The sequence below is a fragment of the Dendropsophus ebraccatus genome, chromosome 15 (assembly GCF_027789765.1).
Source record: "Dendropsophus ebraccatus isolate aDenEbr1 chromosome 15, aDenEbr1.pat, whole genome shotgun sequence".
In the NCBI taxonomy this organism is placed as follows: Eukaryota; Metazoa; Chordata; class Amphibia; order Anura; family Hylidae; genus Dendropsophus; species Dendropsophus ebraccatus.
The window spans coordinates 37780186-37805543 of record NC_091468.1 but is presented as its reverse complement, the minus strand read 5'-3'; the positions used below and the strand labels follow the sequence as shown (position 1 = coordinate 37805543).

Here is a 25358-nt window from a genome sequence, read left to right as displayed (position 1 = left end):
TGTCATTTAATTTTTTTTGCAGAAATCAATAGTACAAGCGATTTTAAGAAACATTGTCATGGATTTTATTAAGGGTGCCTTCACACCTACCGGATCCGCAGCGGATCTCACTCTTCGAGTTTGCAGCGAGGTCCACTGTGGATCCGGTCCCGTTAATTTCTATAGAGAACATACTCGCAGCGGCATTGACATCCCGCTGTGATTATGTGCTTTAACCTCCTGTCGCCCGCAGCCCCGCCGCAGAGAGCATGCTGCTCTGGCGATGCAGCTGCATGTCAGGCTCCCGGGGCTCCGGTCCCGCTCAGCCAATCAGAGCCGGGATCCTGACATGCAGCCGCGTCGCCAGAGCAGGTAATGTATGCTCTCGGGCGCTACAGGCTGTGGGCGACAGGGGGTTAAAGCACAGTCAATCCCGCTGCGAGTATGTTCTCTATAGAAATGAATGGGACTGGATCCGCAGCGGATCTCGCTGCAACTCACAGCATGACATCCATGCGGATCCGGTAGGTGTAAGGGCACCCTAAAAGAGAGTGTGTCAACTGAAAATTACTTATTGTTTATTAATGTTTTTACGTTAAACTTTTTTTTTTCCCATTTTTTTCCTAATTTTTCATATTTCTGTTTAGATTATAAAATATTTCTGATATCTTGTAGTTTTCATTCTCACCACTGGTTCTAAAACCAAGCTGAGACTACCTGTTCTAGTGATAAGAGGAGGCTGCTGTAAAGTGATCTGTGCAGCATTACAGCGTCAGGTGACACCGGTAGATAGACAGCATCAAAGCAAGACAATAGCAGCTTCCTGTGGAATGACCTCTTCAAAGGTCACAGAGCAAGCTCAGTAATGTTTCACATTCATCTTAAGGACAGACTGTCTATTGTCGTCTATGTCCATGAGTCAGGCTGTAAAGTATGTCACTAAATACTGTTAGAACAGCTCAGGTAAGATGGCAGCCCCCATAACAAAAAAGAAAAAAATATAGTCAGAAAATAAAAGCAGATTGGAAAGAAAGAACAAGTTTTAGTATATGACTAATTAGTAAAAGAAAATTTAGGTGATAATTTCCCTTTAAGCAAAAAAGTTTCCTTCTTTACTCAAAAAGCTGTGTCTGCTCATTATCAGGCAAGGTTGTCTTCATTACAGAGGAGCAAAGTGAAAATGGGTTCTGCTGTGTCCATTATAACCTATTGAGGGGGGAGGGGCCAATGGGATGAGTGAGCAGGAAGAGGAGAGAAACAGCTCCTGCAGCTTGGAGACTGTCTGGGCACAGAAAACACTAGTTTCACTGGTCAGAAAGGTGAGTGCTTATCTGGGAACTTGGGGAGAGAAGGTCACAGAATGATCTGTTGTGCTTTCTGCTACAGGAGCGGTTTGTCTCCTATCCCTGCTCCCTCCCCCCCCCCTTCATAAACCATAATGGACACAGATAAGAAGTAAGGGGGGGAGGCTGCAAAACAGTCCTGTGAGTACAGAAGGAGTTTCTAAAAATGTACATCTGTACAGTTACACTTTAAATATGTGATATATAATGTCATATAAATACAGGTGGGACAACTGCAACTTTAAAGGCGATTCACCAGCAACCTAATGTTACAGTTGCACAATCTAGATGTGCATGCTTATGGGGATGCCGGAGGAGAGAGCCATGTCATGGTTAAGGATGGGTTACAGGGCAATGACGTTGGACAATAGGATTGAATCAGGGTTTACCACTGTTTAAAAAAAAAAAAGCAACAACTTGTAATGGTCGGGGCGCGGCTTGTGTCAGCTATGTGACTTTTGTTACTGCTTTACAGGATTTGTTCCTTATAAGAGTGACAGGTAGGAGGTGGTGGAGACATTGTATACTCTCTGGAACAGTGGATTTATAAGGCTATATTCACACTACATCAATATGCACTGGGAAGGCATCATGGGTATAGCGAAAATGCATCTACAGACCCCCATCTCCTGACAGTGGCCAGTGACAGTAGGCGATTGTAGTTTTCGGTGCTATTCTGTACATAGTGTCATCCAGTAGGTGGAGGAATCTTGTGTATCTGGATGGGACACTGTGAGAAGCCTTAGGGCAGGTGTACCAGGGTGATGGACTCAGTAACTCAGGACTCTGAGTCTTTCAGAAGTTGTTACTAACAACAAGTGTACTGTAGTTACATGGAAGGATTGGGCTCCCACCAGTTTACAGATAATCTGGCTACCTAGACAGAACATAAAGATAACATAGTGGAATACAGTTTCTGAACCAACTACTGTACTTTTGTACAGCCCTATGGGCATATCTGTAGTGGGTCTGTATCTTGTCACTGCGGTGAACTGTAGCATTTTTCTGTGTACAATTTCAGCCACAGCAACGTGCTCCTGCCTAGTGTGAATGGTGTTCTAGGAGAGCTGACCAAACTTGTCTTTTTTTCCTCTATTCACACAACGCCATGGCTTCCATTACAACACAAACCTTGATGACAGAGCCAGACCCATTAGTCGATAGACAACAATGGTGCCCAATCGAGGCTCTTTTCACACCATGTATTTATGGTGTTCAGCAGGGGACTCCCTGGCATATACCTCCTCCATATTGCTATGACAGATGCAACTTTGTAGTGTACATATACTCCATTGTAAATAAATAAATAAATGCCTCATAAATAAATAAATAATAAAGCCTCATACACAGATCTGCTTCTTCTTTTGTGAATGGGAGGTGGATCCTGTTTTGATTGACATAAAGCTTCAGATCCCTTGCAGAAAGAGGTTCTGCAGCATCAGATGTTACTGAGAATATCAAGAGTTCAGAGACCCTTAGGCTAAGTTCACACTGCGTTTTCAGCATCCGTTTAACGGATCAGTTTTTTTTAACGTCCAGAAAAATAGGGTCAGCAACGTTTTTTGGTCCGTTTTGGTCCGCCAAAAAAAACGGATCCGTTTTTTTTATAATGGAAGTCAATGGAAAAACGGATGCACACAAATGAATCCGTTTTTTGCAATCCGTTTTTCATGCGTTTTTTGCAAAAACGGATGCGTTAAATGGATGCTGAAAACGCAGTCTGAACCTAGCCTCAGGAAAGCACAAATCTTCATATAGTCACAAAGGCCACCCTAGTATCGCCTACAGAGGTTAACATGACGTTCTCTGATAAATAAGGCAATCTTCCTATGTACAAAGATGTGAAAACACAGTGAATGTCCACAGCACTATATACAACTATAGGAAAGCAGAGAGAAGTTTTCAGCTGACTCAGACCTGTATAATCCCTTCTGCAGAGTCAGTGGAGGGGGTTTCTGCAGTTTCAGCGTATTGCTCCTGATCACAGAATGCAGCACACATAGGAGAAGCCAGGAGAAGGAAAAACCCCCATTACATGACACAATACCAGGCCCATAGGAGGTAATAACATACAGATTACAGATAGACACACGTGTACTATGGAACAACTGATCCCCTAATGTGCAACATCAAATCACATCTCATATTTCTGCAAGATTTTACATGTCAAGCACCCATCAACTTTAATGGCCTAAGTGTAGAACGTACGGTATTTTAATGGAGTCATAAGTGTGGTGTCCGTCAGAGTCCTGGAAAATACACTGTGTGTTCAGGAAATGCCCTGACTGTAGTCACTAGCTGTCTATGTTCAGACTATTGAAGTCAATAGGGCCCATGCCTGTACATACACATGACCGTCAGGACATGACATGTATACATGAGACGTAGTGCCAAATGGTAACATGAACCTGGCCTAAGACAGGTATAAGTACAGGGTGAACATCTCCAGCCAGAAACGTTTGTAATCATTCAAGTAAGGAGACCCTTTGGGACACAGTATTTTTAAGCAAACTTCAGTTTTCCCTTCAAACTCTGAAATGTAACACTTGGTCACTTCAGCAATGGAAAAGTAAGAGGCTGAAGCACATGAAAGTGTGAACTGGTGCTGATGAAGGGACTGTCAGATGTACCGGGATGTCGTTGGCTGGAAATACATTGTGCTGTATGCGAAGGAATGCAGCTGAGACAGGCCCATTCACTATAATGAACGTAGCCTGCTGATGGCTATAATCTGCCTATATCTGTACATATGAATTTATTATTACTGTGAGAGTGCAGTAGACTCCGCCACCAAAAACAGGGATTATCCCAAGAATAATAGTTATCCATAGGATAAATGATAACTAGCCGATCTCTCAGAGAATGGAGGTCAGTTGTCCCACAAATTGATGGAACGTCAATGCGTATGCTCAGCAATATAGAGTAAATGGAGCAGTGGTGCATTTCCTCAGCAGTATACAGTACATGAAGCAGCAGTACATACGATCAGCAGTATACTGTACATGAAGCAGCGGTACATATGATCAGCAGTATACAGTACATGAAGCAGCGGTACATATGATCAGCAGTATACAGTACATGAAGCAGCGGTACATATGATCAGCAGTATACAGTGCATGAAGCAGCGGTACATACGATCAGCAGTATACAGTACATGAAGCAGCGGTACATACAATCAGCAGTATACAGTACATGAAGCAGCGGTACATACAATCAGCAGTATACAGTACATGAAGCAGCAGTACATATGATCAGCAGTATACAGTACATAAAGCAGCGGTACATACGATCAGCAGTATACAGTACATAAGGCAGCAGTACATATGATCAGCAGTATACAGTACATGAAGCAGCGGTACATATGATCAGCAGTATACAGTGCATGAAGCAGCGGTACATACGATCAGCAGTATACAGTACATGAAGCAGCGGTACATACAATCAGCAGTATACAGTACATGAAGCAGCGGTACATACAATCAGCAGTATACAGTACATGAAGCAGCAGTACATATGATCAGCAGTATACAGTACATAAAGCAGCGGTACATACGATCAGCAGTATACAGTACATAAGGCAGCAGTACATATGATCAGCAGTATACAGTACATGGAGCGGTGGTGCTTATGCTCAGCAGTATACAGTACATGGAGTAGTGATGCGTATGCTCAGCAGTATACAGTGAATAGAGCAGCAGTGCGTATGCTCATTAGTAAAAGCTAGCCCCACAGACAGGGAACAGACCAGAGGCTTAGCCTGCGCTGCTGCCTCTTTAATTCATATGGGGGCCATATCATGGATGGGTGGGTAATCGGACTGCTCAGCCAGTTATCCCCTGTCCTGTGGAGGGGTGGCATCTCCTCACCCTATGAATGGGGACACCACAGTATAGGTCAGCAGCACACCTCCACCTACAGCACTGGTGTAATGTGAGCCCAGGACAGACCATGCAGACACACACATACTTGCAGATCTTGGAGACATCCTTGAAGAACTTGTGACTTTCCCTATAAGTCTGACACCTCAGAGAGCCCTCCATGCCCCGCAGGTGCAGCCGTCACTACTACCCTGTGCTGGAGGAGACTTCTCCCCCTGTGCAGGTGGATAGAGGACCCGCAGCTCCGCATTAATGCAGTGAAGCCGTTCACCTTGGCGGATAGATGACGCATGCGGCTTCCCCCCCTCCGTACCTGCTGAACCTCTTCATGCCCTGGCTGTCGCAGTCCGAGGGGTAGTGCCCCTTGCTCCCCGGGATCCTCAGGTTCTTCAGGCGGCAGTCCCGGTCCAGAGGGGCCGCTCCGAAGCTGTCATGCTCCCGGGCCGCAGGCTCGCCTCTCTTTCTCATCCCTGTTCAGGCGGGGGTGCGGCGGGCTGCGGTAGCGGAGCTAGAATGTGCACATCAGGGACGGAGCGAGCGGTGTCCGGGCTGCGGTTGTTGTGCTCTGGGCTCCCTCCTCCTCCTCCTCCCGCACAGCTGAGCTCCGGGCCGCCCCCTCCTCCTCCTCCGTGACCTCCGGCCGCCCAATCACCGGGGAGGCTGCCTGGTTACCGGGGCCTCGGAGCCGAGGGTGACAGGAGGTGCACGGGGAGGAGGATGGGAGACTATAGGATGTATGAGGGAGATATACTGCCGCCTCACTATACTATAGGATGTATGAGGGATGTATACTGCCGCCTCACTATACTATAGGATGTATGAGGATGTATACTGCCGCCTCACTATACTATAGGATGTATGAGGGATGTATACTGCCGCCTCACTATATACTATAGGATGTATGAGGGATGTATACTGCCGCCTCACACTATACTATAGGATGTATGAGGGAGATATACTGCCGCCTCACTATATACTATAGGATGTATGAGGGATGTATACTGCCGCCTCACTATATACTATAGGATGTATGAGGGAGATATACTGCCGCCTCACTATATACTATAGGATGTATGAGGGATGTATACTGCCGCCTCACTATACTATAGGACGTATGAGGGATGTATACTGCCGCCTCACTATATACTATAGGATGTATGAGGGAGATATACTGCCGCCTCACTATATACTATAGGATGTATGAGGGATGTATACTGCCGCCTCACTATATACTATAGGATGTATGAGGGATGTATACTGCCGCCTCACACTATACTATAGGATGTATGAGGGATGTATACTGCCGCCTCACTATATACTATAGGATGTATGAGGGATGTATACTGCCGCCTCACTATACTATAGGATGTATAAGGGAGGTATACTGCCGCCTCACTATACTATAGGATGTATGAGGGAGGTATACTGCCGCCTCACTATACTATAGGATGTATGAGGGAGATATACTGCCGCCTCACTATACTATAGGATGTATGAGGATGTATACTGCCGCCTCACACTATACTATAGGATGTATGAGGGATGTATACTGCCGCCTCACACTATACTATAGGATGTATGAGGGATGTATACTGCCGCCTCACTATATACTATAGGATGTATGAGGGATGTATACTGCCGCCTCACACTATACTATAGGATGTATGAGGGATGTATACTGCCGCCTCACACTATACTATAGGATGTATGAGGGATGTATACTACCGCCTCACTATATACTATAGGATGTATGAGGGAGGTATACTGCCGCCTCACTATACTATAGGATGTATGAGGGAGGTATACTGCCGCCTCACTATACTATAGGATGTATGAGGGAGATATACTGCCGCCTCACTATACTATAGGATGTATGAGGATGTATACTGCCGCCTCACACTATACTATAGGATGTATACTGCCGCCTCACACTATACTATAGGATGTATGAGGGATGTATACTGCCGCCTCACACTATACTATAGGATGTATGAGGGATGTATACTGCCGCCTCACTATATACTATAGGATGTATGAGGGATGTATACTGCCGCCTCACTATATACTATAGGATGTATGAGGGATGTATACTGCCGCCTCACTATACTATAGGATGTATGAGGGAGATATACTGCCGCCTCACTATATACTATAGGATGTATGAGGGAGATATACTGCCGCCTCACTATACTATAGGACGTATGAGGGATGTATACTGCCGCCTCACTATATACTATAGGATGTATGAGGGATGTATACTGCCGCCTCACTATATACTATAGGATGTATGAGGGATGTATACTGCCGCCTCACTATACTATAGGATGTATGAGGGATGTATACTGCCGCCTCACTATATACTATAGGATGTATGAGGGAGATATACTGCCGCCTCACTATACTATAGGATGTATGAGGGAGATATACTGCCGCCTCACTATATACTATAGGATGTATGAGGGATGTATACTGCCGCCTCACTATACTATAGGATGTATGAGGGATGTATACTGCCGCCTCACACTATACTATAGGATGTATGAGGGATGTATACTGCCGCCTCACACTATACTATAGGATGTATGAGGGATGTATACTGCCGCCTCACACTATACTATAGGATGTATGAGGGATGTATACTGCCGCCTCACTATATACTATAGGACGTATGAGGGAGGTATACTGCCGCCTCACTATATACTATAGGATGTATGAGGGATGTATACTGCCGCCTTACTATATACTATAGGATGTATGAGGGAGATATACTGCCGCCTCACTATATACTATAGGATGTATGAGGGATGTATACTGCCGCCTCACTATATACTATAGGATGTATGAGGGATGTATACTGCCGCCTCACACTATACTATAGGATGTATACTGCCGCCTCACTATATACTATAGGACGTATGAGGGATGTATACTGCCGCCTCACTATACTATAGGATGTATGAAGGATGTATACTGCCGCCTCACTATACTATAGGATGTATGAGGGATGTATACTGCCTCCTCACTATATACTATAGGATGTATGAGGGATGTATACTGCCGCCTCACTATACTATAGGATGTATGAGGGAGATATACTGCCGCCTCACTATATACTATAGGACGTATGAGGGATGTATACTGCCGCCTCACTATATACTATAGGATGTATGAGGGATGTATACTGCCGCCTCACTATACTATAGGATGTATGAGGGATGTATACTGCCGCCTCACACTATACTATAGGATGTATGAGGGATGTATACTGCCGCCTCACTATACTATAGGATGTATGAGGGAGATATACTGCCTCCTCACTATACTATAGGATGTATGAGGGATGTATACTGCCGCCTCACTATATACTATAGGATGTATGAGGGATGTATACTGCCGCCTCACTATACTATAGGATGTATGAGGGATGTATACTGCCGCCTCACACTATACTATAGGATGTATGAGGGATGTATACTGCCGCCTCACTATACTATAGGATGTATGAGGGATGTATACTGCCGCCTAACACTATACTATAGGATGTATGAGGGATGTATACTGCCGCCTCACTATACTATAGGATGTATGAGGGATGTATACTGCCGCCTCACTATATACTATAGGATGTATGAGGGATGTATACTGCCGCCTCACTATATACTATAGGATGTATGAGGGATGTATACTGCCTCCTCACTATATACTATAGGATGTATGAGGGATGTATACTGCCGCCTCACTATACTATAGGATGTATGAGGGAGATATATTGCCGCCTCACACTATACTATAGGATGTATGAGGGATGTATACTGCCTCCTCACTATATACTATAGGATGTATGAGGGATGTATACTGCCGCCTCACTATATACTATAGGATGTATGAGGGATGTATACTGCCGCCTCACACTATACTATAGGATGTATGAGGGATGTATACTGCCGCCTCACTATATACTATAGGATGTATGAGGGATGTATACTGCCGCCTCACTATACTATAGGATGTATGAGGGATGTATACTGCCGCCTCACACTATACTATAGGATGTATGAGGGATGTATACTGCCGCCTCACTATACTATAGGATGTATGAGGGATGTATACTGCCGCCTCACTATACTATAGGATGTATGAGGGATGTATACTGCCGCCTCACTAAATACTATAGGATGTATGAGGGATGTATACTGCCGCCTCACTATATACTATAGGATGTATGAGGGAGGTATACTGCCGCCTCACTATATACTATAGGATGTATGAGGGAGGTATACTGCCGCCTCACTATACTATAGGATGTATGAGGGAGATATACTGCCGCCTCACTATATACTATAGGATGTATGAGGGAGATATACTGCCGCCTCACACTATACTATAGGATGTATGAGGATGTATACTGCCGCCTCACTATACTATAGGATGTATGAGGGATGTATACTGCCGCCTCACTAAATACTATAGGATGTATGAGGGAGATATACTGCCGCCTCACTATATACTATAGGATGTATGAGGGATGTATACTGCCGCCTCACACTATACTATAGGATGTATGAGGGATGTATACTGCCGCCTCACTATATACTATAGGATGTATAAGGGAGATATACTGCCGCCTCACACTATACTATAGGATGTATGAGGGATGTATACTGCCGCCTCACACTATACTATAGGATGTATGAGGGATGTATACTGCCGCCTCACACTATACTATAGGATGTATGAGGGATGTATACTGCCGCCTCACACTATACTATAGGATGTATGAGGGATGTATACTGCCTCCTCACTATACTATAGGATGTATGAGGGATGTATACTGCCGCCTCACTATATACTATAGGATGTATGAGGATGTATACTGCCGCCTCACACTATACTATAGGATGTATGAGGGATGTATACTGCCGCCTCACTATATACTATAGGATGTATGAGGGATGTATACTGCCGCCTCACTATATACTATAGGATGTATGAGGGATGTATACTGCCGCCTCACACTATACTATAGGATGTATGAGGGATGTATACTGCCGCCTCACTATACTATAGGATGTATGAGGGATGTATACTGCCGCCTCACACTATACTATAGGATGTATGAGGGATGTATACTGCCGCCTCACTATACTATAGGATGTATGAGGGAGGTATACTGCCGCCTCACTATATACTATAGGATGTATGAGGATGTATACTGCCGCCTCACTATATACTATAGGATGTATGCTTCCGCCTCACTATACTATAGGATGTATACGGCCTCCTCACTATACTATAGGATGTATGAGGGATGTATGCTGACGCCTCACTATACTATAGGATGTATGAGGGATGTATACTGCCGCCTCACTATATACTATAGGATGTATGCTTCCGCCTCACTATACTATAGGATGTATACTGCCTCCTCACACTGGCTTCACATGGTAACTGCTGCAGGTGAATGCTTTTATTGATGTATACCCAGTGGTGCCGCCAGCTCAGTAGGTGGTCAGAGGGAGACAGATAAATTGTGAGCCATTTAGGAAAAGCAATATCTTTCATATCCTTGCATAGTAATATTTTTTTTATAACTGCAGGAACATTAAAGGGATATTCCCATCTTAACTAACATAGACAGAAGGTAGGTTTTCCCTCTATGTCTCTGCACCTCTGCACCCCTCCTCCTCCTCCTCCCCCTCCTCTCCTCTGTGTAGAGCTGTCAGCAGCTTTGAGGGCTCAGAACTGCTGACAGACTCTCTTTAAATACAAACTACAAACACTATAAAATGCATTATACAAGCTATTATTAACATCTTAAATATGAGGATATATTAATTTGCCAGACAGCGAATACATTACACACTAACTGACTTATAAATAGGAACAAATGTCACCCCAAGGCCTCACACAGTCACGTACGGCTCCACATATCATGGATCATATTATAAATTGACTATACCAATCATAACCGTGTCGGCTTCTGTTGTGCACGGATATCTGAATAAGCGAAGCCTGTGGAGTTGGAAGATCAGAGTATGAGGCTGGACTTTTTCTGAAAAACCAACACTAAAAATGTAAAATTTGGCACATGAAGTTTTTCTTTAGTCAAAAAACAAACAAACAGCCAGATGTCAGAGTAAGGCCGGGTTTACACTCATCCGGGGGTGCGGCGGGGTTTCCCTCTGGCGCAGGGGAAAAGCGCCAGAGGGAATCGCATCTTTGAGCTGAACCCGCTGTTTTCAAATGGGACAGTTCAAAGCATGCGGTGAGCAAATAGTGCCACCGCATCGCCAAAAGCGTTGTGCGGCAGAACTTATCGTGCAGCGTCCTGGCGGACCACCGTCTGGTGATGCGGCAACCGCATGCATTGAAGTCTATGGAACTCAAAGGAAAGGTTTCCCCAGCCCCCCTATTAACCCTTGTGACCCCAGCCCTGCAGGAGAGTGGCCCCTTGCAGGAGGGGCAGCACCCTATGAGGAGATGTCCCCATGTTTTGCTGCCCCCAGTAGAGGGCTCCGATGTGAGTTGCCCCCCCCCCTCGCCCCCTATAGTAGTTCACGTGCTCTGATGGCTCTAATGCTGCCTTCTGTAGCAGCTGACCCTATAGGAGATGTCCCCATGTAAAAGGCTCCAATGTGAGTTTTCCTCACCTCCCCCCCTCTTAGTTCACCTACTCTTATGACTCTGATGCTGCCTTCTGTAGCAGCTAACAGTATAGTAGATGGCTCCCTGTGAGGTGTACCCCTTAAGTAGACCATTTACTTTAGGGGTACACCTCACAGGTGGCCATCCGCTCCTGTACTGCTGACCCCTTAAATAGATAGCCCCTGTATTTAGAGGAAAAAACTGAACACAACTGATGTAATAAACTAATGGCAACTGATGTTTTTTTTTATTGAAAAAAAGGATAGAAAACCTGATGACCACTGATACTGTACCTTTTTGGCATCAGTTGTGGTCAGTTTCTTCCAAAAAACTTAAATGGATGCAACCTATATATGTAAACCTAGCCAAAGGGTAGCTTCACACGTACCGGATTCGCAGCGGATTTCAAACTGCAAGTTTTCAGCTAAATTCGTTGCAAATCCTAGCAGTGTGAAGTTCAATAGGGTTACATACCCGCAGCAGAATTTTCATTCCGCTGTGAGGGTGGGTTCACACTAAGGAATTCTCGCGGATAAACTCTGTGGAATTCCGCTGGCTGTACGCGCGCCTTTCCGCCGGCTCCATAGACACCATTCTATGGGACGGCTGATTCAGCTGAAAGAAGTGACATGTTAGTTCTTTCTGCGGAATGCAAAATCAGCCGGCCCATAGAACGGTGTTGCAGCCGGCGAAATTCCACATAGTTTATTCACGAGAATTCCGTAGTGTGAACCCACCCTCAGTATGTTACCTGGCCCCTTTAACCCCCCCGCTGCCTGGAGCATACATTACCTGCTCAGCGCTGCAGCCAGAGCCTCACACGCAGCTGCGGCACAGAGCGGGTAATGTATGCTCCAGGCTGCGGGCGGCTAAAGGGGCCGGGTAACCCCATAGAACTTCACAGTACATGGATTCGCAGCGGATTTTTGGTACATGTGAAGCTAAAAAGTTTCTGTCATTTAAAAAAAACAAAAAAAAAACAACTTTTGACATGTCATAGTTACAAAGTTATGAGTCAGGTTTATAATAGAGCGCTGCAGCGTGGTCCTCTCCAAGCTCTTTCTCCTGATCGGTAAGAATATGAACACACAGACCTGGACCCATCCAAACTTTTGACAAGTCTCTATGACATGTCAAAAGTTTCTTGAAACGACAGGTACACCTTAAAGTCTGAAGTTAAAAAATAAAGTGGACTCGCAGCGTGAAATCTGCTGCGATCGGATAAGTGTAAAGCTACCCTTAAATTATCTGTGCAGCAGGGTGTGTGTGCTTTATGGCAGCTGAAGTAAATGAGGAGTTGATATCACACACTGTCACAGTCGCTATTGTAAAAGAAATTTAGTCAGGGATTGCGAGTGGGTTCACTTTACATATTTTGCTTTGCTCATCACAATTTTTCATTTTTTGCTGAATATTACTGCATGACATCTGTGCGTGACTAACAAGCTACTGGACCGGCTACCACAACTTCTGTAAACTCTAGTAATCTCTAGTTTGGTTTTTACATGACCAGGGAAGTCAGTCCAATATAGTGTAGTTATATAGGTCACAAGCTGATTTACAGTTGTACTTCATAAAGGGAACAGATCAGCAGATTCAGGCATCTAACCTGCTGATAGATTCCAAACCCCTTTAATGAAAAAGAGATGGCTCTGCTCACACTGTAGAAGTCCATACAGCAAAGCCGACAAACACGTTACAGAAAACAAGAAAACAAGTCATCCTACTGTGGCAGCTCTTCTGGCCAGCGAAAAACACCAAAAATTTTGGAATTTTAACATAAAAAAATGTGTTTCCAGATGATACATTCCCTTTATTGCCTGCCTTAATATCTACTCATTTCCAATGTGAGGGATCATTTTTTGAAGAATATTAATAAAAGATGCAGGAAAGTCATCACAAGTCTTTATATCATGGTCATATTTTCTCTGCTGAACATACAATAGATGTGGACTGCCCGAAATGTGATACATAACTACAGGAAAGCAAAGGCAACTGCTTGCCGACTAACCATAAGTAATATTTACATGGACGAGAGAGGTGAAGGAGGCGGCTACACACACACACACCTGCCTGTCAACAATGAGGCACTGTGCACACATAAAATACAGTTATAGGGGTATTCAAATCTCAGCAAGTGATGACATCTTCAGTGTCCCAAAGGTCAGACCCCCACCACAGTGCTATCAAGCCTTCCAGTACTTACCAGCTGCTGTATGTCCTGCAAGAAATGGTGTATTCTTTCCAGCCTGACACAGTGATCTATGGTGCCACCTTTGCCACAAACTGTCCAGAGCAGCAGCAAATCCCCATAAAAAAAAACCTCCCCTGCTCTGGAAGTTCCCATCATAGACAGAGGTAGCAGCAGAGAGCAGTGTGTCACAAAAGAATACACCACTTCCTGCAGGAATCATAAGTAGCAGTAAATGTTGAGAGGCTTCCCAATCTACAAAAGTCTCTGAAAAGATGTGCTGTTTCAGAGTAATCATAGTTGAATCTTCAGCCAGGAACAGGGTTTGGAGTCATCAGAGCTGCCCTAGTTATTCAATAGTCTAGTTCCCAGTTGAAGATACAACTACGATTACAGTGATACAACTGATCACTGTGATAAAGAAGCCTGTCAGTGTTTTATGCTGCCAATGATTCGGGTAGCATGAAAATAGTGACAGGTCCCCTTTAAGACTAGGTTCCCACTATGTAAAAACGTCCGTTGTTGTGCAAACAGCAGTCGGTATTTCTCAAATAACGGCAGTTGTTATGAAATACGGCCGTTGTTTTTACATAGTGTAAACCTAGCCTAAGGGTACAAACACACGCAGCAGATTTGATGCTGTGTTCAGTTATTTAGATCTAATCTGCTGCGTATCGCAGCAGTAAATACGGTTTTCTACTCCTCCTCCTATTCATTAAATAAAACTTTTAGTACAAAAAGTTGCAGATAAGTAGCGTTGTAGCAGTAAAAGTATTTTATCTGCAATAAAGAGGCACTGGCAAGACTCTATTACACCGGACGATCTGGAGAAGCAAACAAGTGCTGACCTGTCAGATCAGCGGCTCGCTTGCTCCTCGTTGGCTGCCGGCGCTAATACACGCACCAAGGTAAGAGAGGGGGAGCCGTGGGAGAGGCTGCGCGGACGATTTTTAGGACATCCAGGGAGCCCATAGGGGATAGTGGTCTGCTGCCACCACTCCTATTACACGGAGCAACGGCCAGCAGAACGTCGCTATCGTTTTTCCCAACATGTTGAGAGACAAGGATCAGCAGACATTGTGCAGGTCGGCTGATTATTGGTTTTTAACTGGAGCTATTAAACCAAACAATTGTCAGCAGATAATCGCATGGTGTAATAGGGCCTTTAGACAGACATGTCAAAAGTTTTGATGATCGGTTATGCCCCTATTCCACGAGTCGTTTGGAGGAGCAAACGAGCGCTATTAGCGCTCGTTTGCTCCTCGTTCCCCGCTCGCTGCCGCCGCTATTCAACGCGGCTGCAGCGAGCGGGTGAGTGCGGGAGGGGGCTGCGGGGGGGGCTGCCCGGGGGATCGCTGATCGTCCGGGCAGCCCATAGGATATAGCAGCGTCTGCTGCCGATGCTCCTATTCAACGGAGCGACGGCAGCAGATTGTTGCTGTATCAGTCGCTTGTTTTTCAACATGTTGAAAAACAAGCGACTGCAACGATCAGCCGACATGAACGATGTCGGCTGATCGTTACACTCTATTCCACGGGACGAATATCGTTCGTAGCGGCCGATATCGGCCGAATACGAACGATATTGCTCCTTTAAACGACCCGTGGAATAGGGGCTTTAGGGTCCGAATGTTTAGACTGCAAACAATGGGGAGAACAATGCCCAGCACATTCCTCTCCCGACTCTTCTGTCACAAAGAGACTGCTGCATAATGTAAATCTATGGTACTGTCTCCTCACACAGTGGGCAGAGGATGGCGCGGCAGCGCACTTCTTGCCCTGCTCATTCTTTTGACTGGTCGTCGTCTGAGCACTCGGACCATGACCGATAAAAACTTCTCTTAGACATGTGACAAAAGTTTTTTTTTCATGACAGGTACACTTTAAAACTTTGACCTATAAAGAAGGTAATCAGCCATTATCTCCAGCAGTGTGACCTCCCTGCTCACTTGTGTGCCTTCTGGGTATGGTGTTTCTTGAAGGACCAGATCTGCTGTGACACAAGCTCAGAGTGTCAGATCTGAAGGACGGCTTTCACTGAGATGTTGTAGTGATTAAAGATGACTCACTGCATTCACTGTTAAAAACCTAAGAAGATAATATGTTGTGTGATTTGATCTCTACAGCGCCACCTATCAGCAACTTTTGTACATTTTTTATTTTTATTTTATAAATGGCGAGCGAAACTGAAGTTTTCCGAGGTTAATTCGCTTGGAGATGCAGAGCGCCCACTGAGCCCTCAGTGTTGGGGGGGGGGAGTTTTATTCTGCTGACCCTGCACTTTTCCTCTGTGCAGGTTTCTCTCCTGGTTTCACAAATACTGATACATAATACACATGTAAAATACCGGTTGCATCTGAACTGTGTGAACGTGGCCTAAGTTGCATGTGTGCAGCTGCTGACTGGGTAAGGTCAGAAAATGCCAAGAAAGCAGGGAGGATGCAAACACTAAGCTGCTGCAGCATTTTGATAGCACGTTGGAGGAACAGTATGAGGGCGGTAAATCATTGCTGACATCATGCAGAAGGTATAGCGCACAGGCAGGCACTTTTTGTGTCCTGCTGGAATATGCTTTTTTGCAGCACTATATGGGGATAAGGATCGTTCTATAAGTAGGGCACTGGCTGACACCATTGTGGGGTATTGTTGCTGGCAATGTTATGAGAGGCCTATATGTGTAATTTAATAAACTAATACAGTAATGTGTAGTATATAGAATAACAATTGCATTAAAATATGTATGTGTTTGTATACAAAAGGGTGAAATTTAGAGAAAATCCACCAACTAGTTCTGACAAAGGAATAAAATAAATAACTGTGACCAATCCTCCAAGGTACTTTACTAAATGGATATATTGTTTTATTAATGTAGATAGTATAATACAATAAAAACCTCAGATTAATATAGTAACCACTGGACCCAGATGATATATCTAGTAGCTACAAGATAACATCTATATGTATACTTAAAATTATAAACCATAAATATAATACATAAATAACATACAAATAACAGATGTCTCTCTTAGTGGTAAATTGTTTGTCTCAAATCAGAGACTGTAAGGTTTCTTTGCAATGTCTTTTCACTTATAGTAACAATCACAATGAAGTAGCAAAAGAAGGATTGGTGTATTACACCTCTCACCAGACCGCTCACTACAGTATTTGGCTATGCATGGATAGTCTACTACCTGTGGTGATCCTCGGCACACCACAGGTCGCAGACTATTAATTAGTACTACTACTAACTACTGTAATGAGCGGTCTGGTGAGAGGTGTAATACACCAATCCTTCTTTTGCTACTTCATTGTGATCGTTACTATAAGTGAAAAGACATTGCAAAGACACCTAAGGGTCCATTTACACAGAAAGATTATCTGACAGATTATCTGCCAAAGATTTGAAGCCAAAGCGAGGAATGGATTTGAAAAGAGGAGAAATTTCAGGCTTTCCTTTATGACCTGATCTCTGTGCATAGTTTGTTCCCGATTTTGGCTTCAAATCTTTGGCAGATAATCTGTCAGATAATCTTTCCGTGTAAATGGACCCATAGGGTATATTTCAGTCAGTATATTTCAGTCAGTATTGTGGTCCTCATATTGCAACCAAAACCAGGAGTGGATTAAAAACACAGAAAGGCTCTGTTCACACAATGTTGAAATTGAGTGGATGGCTGCCATATAATGGCAAATATTTACTGGTATTTTAAAACAACGGCTCTTGTATTGAAATAATGGCAGTTATTTACTGTTATATGGCGGCCATCCACTCAATTTCACCATTGTGTGAACAGAGCCTTTCTGTGTTTTTAATCCACTCCTGGTTTTGGTTGCAATATGAGGACCACAATACTGACTGAAATATACGTAGTGTGAACCTAGCCTAAGGCTATGTTCACACTGCGTATATTTCAGTCAGTATATTTCAGTCAGTATTGCAACCAAAACCAGGAGTGGATTAAAAACACAGAAAGGATCTGTTCACACAATGTTTAAATTGAGTGGATGGCCGCCATATAACAGTAAATAACAGCCATTATTTCAATGTAACAGCCGTTGTTCTAAAATAACAGCAAATATTTGCCATTAAATGGCGGCCATCCACTCAATTTCAGCATTGTGTGAACAGATCCTTTCTGTGTTTTTAATCCACTCCTGGTTTTGGTTGCAATACTGACTGAAATATACGTAGTGTGAACGCAGCCTCATGGTGCGTTTACACAGACAGATTTATCTGACAGATTTTGGAGGCCAAAGCCAGGAATGGATATGAGAAGAGTAGAAATCCCAGTCTTTCCTTTATGATCTGTTCTCTGTTTATAGTCTGTTCCTGGTTTTGGCTTCAGAAATCTGTCAGATAAATCTCTCTGTGTAAACGCACCATTAGAGTCTCTGATTTGAGACAAACAATTTACCACTAAGGGTGCATTTACACAGACACATAAAGAAAAGACTGGGATCTATGCTCTTTTCAAATCCATTCCTGGCTTTGGCTTCCAAAATCTGTCAGATAAATCTTTCTGTGTAAACGCACCCTTAGGGTCCTATTACATGGGCCGATGAAGACCTGATAATAACTGTAAACGAGCGCCGATCTGCTAGATCGGCGCTCGTTTACTGGGCCTATTACACGGCCCGATTATCGTTTAACAAGGGCTGCAGGGACATCGTTACCCAAGTCCTTGCAGCCCTTGCTTATTTTTATACATTACCTGTCCAGGCTGCAGGGCTCATCTTGCGGACTTCTCCCAGGGTCCCGCGCGGCTCATCTTAAGGGTCCTATTCCACGGGCCGAGGAAAGCCCGATCAACGATGTAAACGAGCGGCAATCTGCTAGATCGCCGCTCGTTTACTGGGCCTATTCCACGGCTCGATGATCGTTGAGCGAGGGCTGCAAGGACATCGTTACCGATGTCCTTGCAGCATCATACATTACCTGTCAGGTCTTCTCCGCACGGTCTTCATCCCCGGGTCTCGCGCGCTCTATCTTCAGAATGGCCTGTCAGCTGACCGGCCAAACTCAGCCAATCACAGGCCGCGGCGGTCCCGGCCTGTGATTGGCTGAGTGCTCTGTCAGCTGACCGGCCATTCAGAAGATAGAGAGCGCGGGACCCGGGGATGAAGACAGCGCGGAGAAGACCTGACAGGTAATGTATGATGCTGCAGCCTGTCAAATAGTCGGTTGCCCGCCGCGCACAGTTATTCAACCGTAGCGATGCGCAGTGGGGGGAACAATGATTTTAGGTCTGGCCCTAAATGAACGATCAGCCGATGACACGATCATCGGCTGATCGTTCTCTCTATTTCACCAAACGATAATCGGCCGAATCGGGCCAAATGGGGCCGATCCAGCTGATTATCGTTACTGTGGAATAGGGCCCTTAGGCCGGGTTCACACTGAGCAAAACTAGCGGAATTGTCCGCCACGGAATGCCGTTAGCCTCCCTCTCATAATGTCTATGGGAGGCGCGCGCTGCTGTTCTCACAGCGTCTCTCCGCGCTGAAGAATGAACATGTTCATTCTTCAGCGCGGACAGAGCAGCAGCGCACGCCTCCCATAGACTCCCATTATGAGAGGGAGGCTAACGGCTAGCCGGGATAGGTAATTTAAATGGTCAGTCGCCCGCCGTGCACCGCTATTACACGTAGCGATGTGCGGTCGGTGGCCGTCAATTATAGGTTCAAGCCTATATTATCGATCAGCAGATGATCGTGGTCATCGGCTGATCGTTGTAATTATTACACAGAGCGATAATCGGCTGAATCGGGCCGATTATCATACCGTGTAATAGTACCCTAAGAGAGACATATCTGTTATTTGTATGTTATTTATGTATTATATTTATGGTTTATAATTTTAAGTATACATATAGATTTTATCTTGTAGCCACTAGATATATCATCTGGGTCCAGTGGTTACTATATTAATCTGAGGTTTTTATTGTATTATACTATCTACATAAAAAAACAATATATCCATTTAGTAAAGTGCCTTGGAGGATTGGTCACAGTTATTTATTTAATTCCTTTGCAATTTTTCTACCCTTGGTACAGTGATATATAGTGATATAGTCGATATAGTGAGCTCCACTACCCTCCAGCATTTAGATTTATTTTGACTAAGACAAAATACTGCTGATATAATAATCTGAAGCACGCCCTCAAACTTATGCTTTTTTTTTCCTGTATATTTACATGTATTAATTTGTACCTTGTTTTACATTTTTAATTTAGCACCAAAAATCTGCAACAAAGATACCAGCCGTGGCGCCAGAGAGGAAGCAAGGAAGACTGGGAGCATGGAGAGGTGATGTATAATAGTTCTTTCAGTCGTTAACTGCGCATCGCTATTACATGTAGTCATGCGCGGTTGGCGGCCGATGACTGATTATATCGCTCCAGGCTTCATTGCCTGGCTGACTGTCCACTCTGACAGATGCCAGAAATCAGGCTGTATAGATGTACAGTGGAGCCTGACTCCTGCTTTAAGTCCAATCAGGTGGCTGGTTGGGAAATAGAGAGCATGCTCGAGTTGCACTTATCTCTATTGGGCAGTGAATCACATTGAGGGTGCCTTCACACCTACTGGATCCGCAGCGGATTTCACGCTGTGGATCCAGTCCCATTCATGCCAATGAGAGCACATACTTGTAATGGGATTGACATCCCGCTGTGAGTATGTGATCTACTCCCCCCTCGCCCGCAGCCTACATGGCTGCATGTGAGGCTCCCGGCTCCGGTCCCTCTCAGCCAATCAGTGCTGCCGTGCACTGCCATTATCCAGTAAAAATCTTTTTCTTACACAGATTTTAAATTTTCTTCTATTTATAAATTTCTCTCCCTTCCATACTTATCAGCTGCTGTATGTCCTGCAGGAAGTGGTGTAACACAGTCTGACACAGTGCTCTCAGCTGATATCTCTGTCCACAGAAGGGAGGTTTTCTATGGGGATTTGCTGCTGCTCTGGACAGTTCCTGTCTCCGACAGAGGTGGCAGCAGAGAGCACTGTGTCAGATTGGAAAGAATACACCACTTCCTGCAGGACATACAGCAGCTGATAAGTATGGGAAGACTTGAGATTTTTAAATAGAAGTAAATTACAAAAGATTTCGCTGGATAACACCTTTAACCGCTATTATCCAGCTATTACTTACCATTACAATAGGTCTCCTCCCCCCCCCCCCCCCCCCATTTTATCCGAAACACCTTTTTGCCAATTGCCTCTTAGGGTTCATTTACACAGAAAGATTACCTGACTGATTGGGTTTGTCTAGAATTATTTCTATTAGGAATTAATACAGGAATTCAAATATATCTCTTTAGTATATTTTTCAGGATTATACAAAGAAAAATGGCACATTTATAAGCGACAGCTCATGTTATAGCTGTTTAGGGGCCTGAGTAATGAGTCCTAATCCTTTATTACAATGGTTCATAGCCACATAAATGTCCAGGCGAGCACAGTCATTACACAGTATAAGATGCATATATGAACATGAGCTGTATACTTAGCGGCCTCACATAAAAGCTAGGAGGTATATTCATCCTCTATATCTGCTAGTCAAACTCATTACCAAGCCCGACATTGTTATCCTCCAAGTCCCAGCTGTTTAGTGAGATTGTAGATTGTCGCGGAATGCGCAGACAGGGACATGTAGTAAAGAGGTTAATCTGGTCTAGCAAGGATGTGTTTTCATCATGTATAGGGCTAAAGATAACCCAGAGGAAATTAAAGTCAGGGGTATTATTAAAAGTGCAGACGTGTGTGATCTTGTCTGTGCCCAACTAAATTCATTTCTCTTTTTCAATAAATGACATAAAAAGAAAGCGGCAAACAAATAGTGCCGCCACCTGCTGCATTTAAAGGGCTATTCACATCTCATTTCATGTCATTCAGCAGTCTCGCCTCCTGATATTCTACTTGTTCCCATCCCATTATTGGCTGCTCAGTGTTTAAAGCGACTCTGTACCCACTTTGTGCCCCCACAACTATTTATACCTTCCTGTAGCTGATGATAAGTCCTTGCTGGGGGTATATGTCTCCACGCTGGTGTTGCTTTCCAGTGCCCAAAAATCATACTTTAGGGTACAAACACACACACCCCGTATACGCAGCAGATATGCAGCAGATCTGCAGCAGATTTGATGGTGCAGATTTGATGCTGTGTTCAGTTATTTAGATCTAATCTGCTGCGTATTTGACCACCACATAGGTGGCGCTGGCCTAGGGCACGATCGCTCTAAGCCACGCCTCTAAGCCACGGTTCCAGCTACAGTAAAGTATGATTTTCGGGCACTGGAAAGCAACACCAGTGTGGAGACATACCACCAGCAAGGACTTATCAGCTACAGGAAGGTATAAGTAGTTGTGGGGGGGCACAAAGTGGGTACAGAGTCGCTTTAAAATACCAGCCACCACTCTGCTCTAAAAGCAGCGATGTGGTTGGTTTATATACAGCTATAGTATACATATTTATTATTCAGTATAAATACACTATGGGGGAGATTTATCAATCATGGTGTAAAGTGAAACTGGCTCAGTTGCCCCTAGCAACCAATCAGATTCCACCTTTCATTTCTCACAGACTCTTTGGAAAATGAAAGGTGGAATCTGATTGGTTGCTAGGGGCAACTGAGCCAGTTTCACTTTACACCATGTTTGATAAATGTCGGCCTTTATCTCGATACATCTACATTATAGCTATAAATACACACACCAGCCAAACCACTGCTTTAAAGGGGTAGTGCGGCGCTAAAAAATTATTCACAGAATAACACACATTACAAAGTTATACAACTTTGTAATGTATGTTACGTCTGTGAATCGCCCCCTTCCCGTGTCCCACCACCCCCGCCCATGTACCCGGAAGTGTGTGGTGCATTATACATTACCTGATCCGAGTCGAGGGCCGTCCGCCACACTTCTGGGTACACGGGTGGGGGGGGGGTGGGACACGGGAAGGGGGCGATTCACAGACATAACATACATTACAAAGTTGTATAACTTTGTAATGTGTGTTATTAATTCTGTGAATAATTTTTTAGCGCCGCACTACCCCTTTAAGAGTAGAGAGGTGGTTGGTAACCTAGACAAGAGCTGTCAACAATGGGAGGAAAAGAGCAGCATATCAGGAGAAGACAATGTTGCTAAATGAATGTATTTGCAAAAATATTAGATGACGAGTCCTACAAGTATAACTATGTTAGTGAAGATGAAAATACACCTTCAAAGAGAAAACAATATGGCAACAGATATTAAAGGGATCTGTTTGTTTTTTTAAAGAGATTTTCCTCAAAGTGCATTTTCTCTCTTCAGGATTAGAAAAAAAAATATATAGTATAGTGCCATATTAGCCAGAAAAATCCATATGGTGGTAAAGGTATCACTCCTAAAATACTCTCTACCAGGGCTGTGGAGTCGGAGACAGAGCTGGTTTTGGCTGGAGTCGGAAAAAAATGTATCGACTCCGGCTTTAAAAAAAAATGTAGAATTGAATTTTGATATGAATTTTACAAGTTTCGCTCATGAATATATATTATGACCAACATTCTAATAGGACACTGGCCCTATTACATAAGGGGGTTCATGGAAAAGTTGTCAGTCACTATTTGGCAGTTTGTTTCTGAGCTGGAAGAGTCCATTGTGTGGGGGGAGATCTGTGCTGTTCTCTTCCTGGATGCTGGATGACTGTATATGAACAGCAGTGTAATATGCCTGTGTAATATAGAGGAGGAGAAGACATTAGTAGTGCAGCAGTAACCTCTGTCCTGTGTGGTGTTTTCTCTCTGGGAGAAGATTGTGTGTTTTTCTTCAGTGTTCTATAGCTGCAGGTGTGTGTGTGTGTGTGTGCTCTATGGCTGCAGTAGGCTGTGTGTGTGTGTGTGTGTGCGTGCTATGACTGCAGCAGGCTGTGTGTGTATGCTATAGCTGCAGCAGGCTGTGTGCATGTGTGCTATGGCTGCAGCAGGCCGTGTGTGTGTGTGTGTGCACTATGGCTGCAGCAGGCCGTGTGTGTGTGTGTGCACTATGGCTGCAGCAGGCCGTGTGTGTGTGTGTGTGCACTATGGCTGCAGCAGGCCGTGTGTGTGTGTGTGCACTATGGCTGCAGCAGGCCGTGTGTGTGTATGTGTGCACTTTGGCTGCAGCAGGCCGTGTGTGTGTGCGCATGTGTGCACTATGGCTGCAGCAGGCCGTGTGTGTGCACTATGGCTGCAGCAGGCCGTGTGTGTGTGTGCACTATGGCTGCAGCAGGCCATGTGTGTGTGCACTATGGCTGCAGCAGGCCATGTGTATGTGTGCTATGGCCACAGCAAGCTGTGTGTGTGTGTGTGTGTGTGTATGCTATTGCGTGCCCCCACAGTGACCTTCTATATCACTGTGTGACCCCTCTCTATATCACTATGGCTGACCTCTATATTACAGTTATCTGGCATTGTTAGCAGTGTTTCTTTAAGTATGGTGAATATTTAGTTAGAAACATAGAAGACTGTCAGCAGGAAAAGATCACCTGATCCTTCTAGTCTAGTTGTGAGTTGTTCAGGACATGGAGGCTGGAGACTGGCTGCATCCACAACACACACAGGAGAATCTGTTTTTTTATACAGTATTCCTTTATTCCCTCAGAAGTTGCCCCGGGATCATGTAAGACATTAGGGAGAAGCTGCTGAGTCAGTGTGATAAATAACTCCCCTGGTATATGACCGGCCATTTATGAAGGAGCAGGAGTCGGGAGTCGGAGTCGGACCTGGTAAAATTCAGGAGTCAGAGTTGGAGTCAGAGCTGCGGCTTACCGACTTCACAGCCCTGCTCTCTACAGGATAAATGATAAGTGTATGATAAATGGGGCCCCATGATCACGATATGGAGGTGACTGTGCACCTGCTTGACCATCAAACTCCTCCTCACCATGGCTGTGCAGTACAGGGGAACAGGGATGCCTTATATCTCTGCATGGTAAAAGACAGTGATCTGCCAGGGGAATAGATGGCAAGGAGAAGTAACATGGGAACATGTAAGAATGAGACAAGGTTATAGTATCCAAGAAACAACCAGTCACACGAGTTAGTAGCTACTCCCAATGGACACACCTGTATACGCACGCATAGCTACCGATGAGGGGGTGTAGAACAAGACCAAAGTCCTCTCACTGGTCTAACAAATCTTATGTAACATGCATTTAAAGGGACCCTTTATGGGCAGCATGAACATGCTGTATGTACAATAATAGACACTGTGATAACTTTAGTATATCCTTTGGCAGTAAAACAACATTAGCAGACATGAAAACAAGGAATAAGTATCAGCAGCTAGTTTATAGCAAG

At 44.5% G+C, this 25358-nt stretch overlaps 1 protein-coding gene across 2 annotated transcripts in view; it reads right to left on the bottom strand.

The window, feature by feature from the left end:
* ABHD12 (abhydrolase domain containing 12, lysophospholipase) overlaps positions 1–25358 on the bottom strand; it is a 68476-nt gene that overhangs the window by 29967 nt on the left and 13151 nt on the right. Inside the window, exon 1 of one of the 2 annotated variants that reach the window (XM_069954684.1) lies at positions 5514–5975. The exons of the other annotated variant lie outside the window; for it this stretch is intronic. Coding sequence (XP_069810785.1) covers positions 5514–5668 — 155 coding nt within the window. The 5' untranslated portion in view covers positions 5669–5975. Of the gene's footprint in view, positions 1–5513; positions 5976–25358 lie in introns of those variants that run through there. 2 annotated transcript variants of the gene reach the window in all.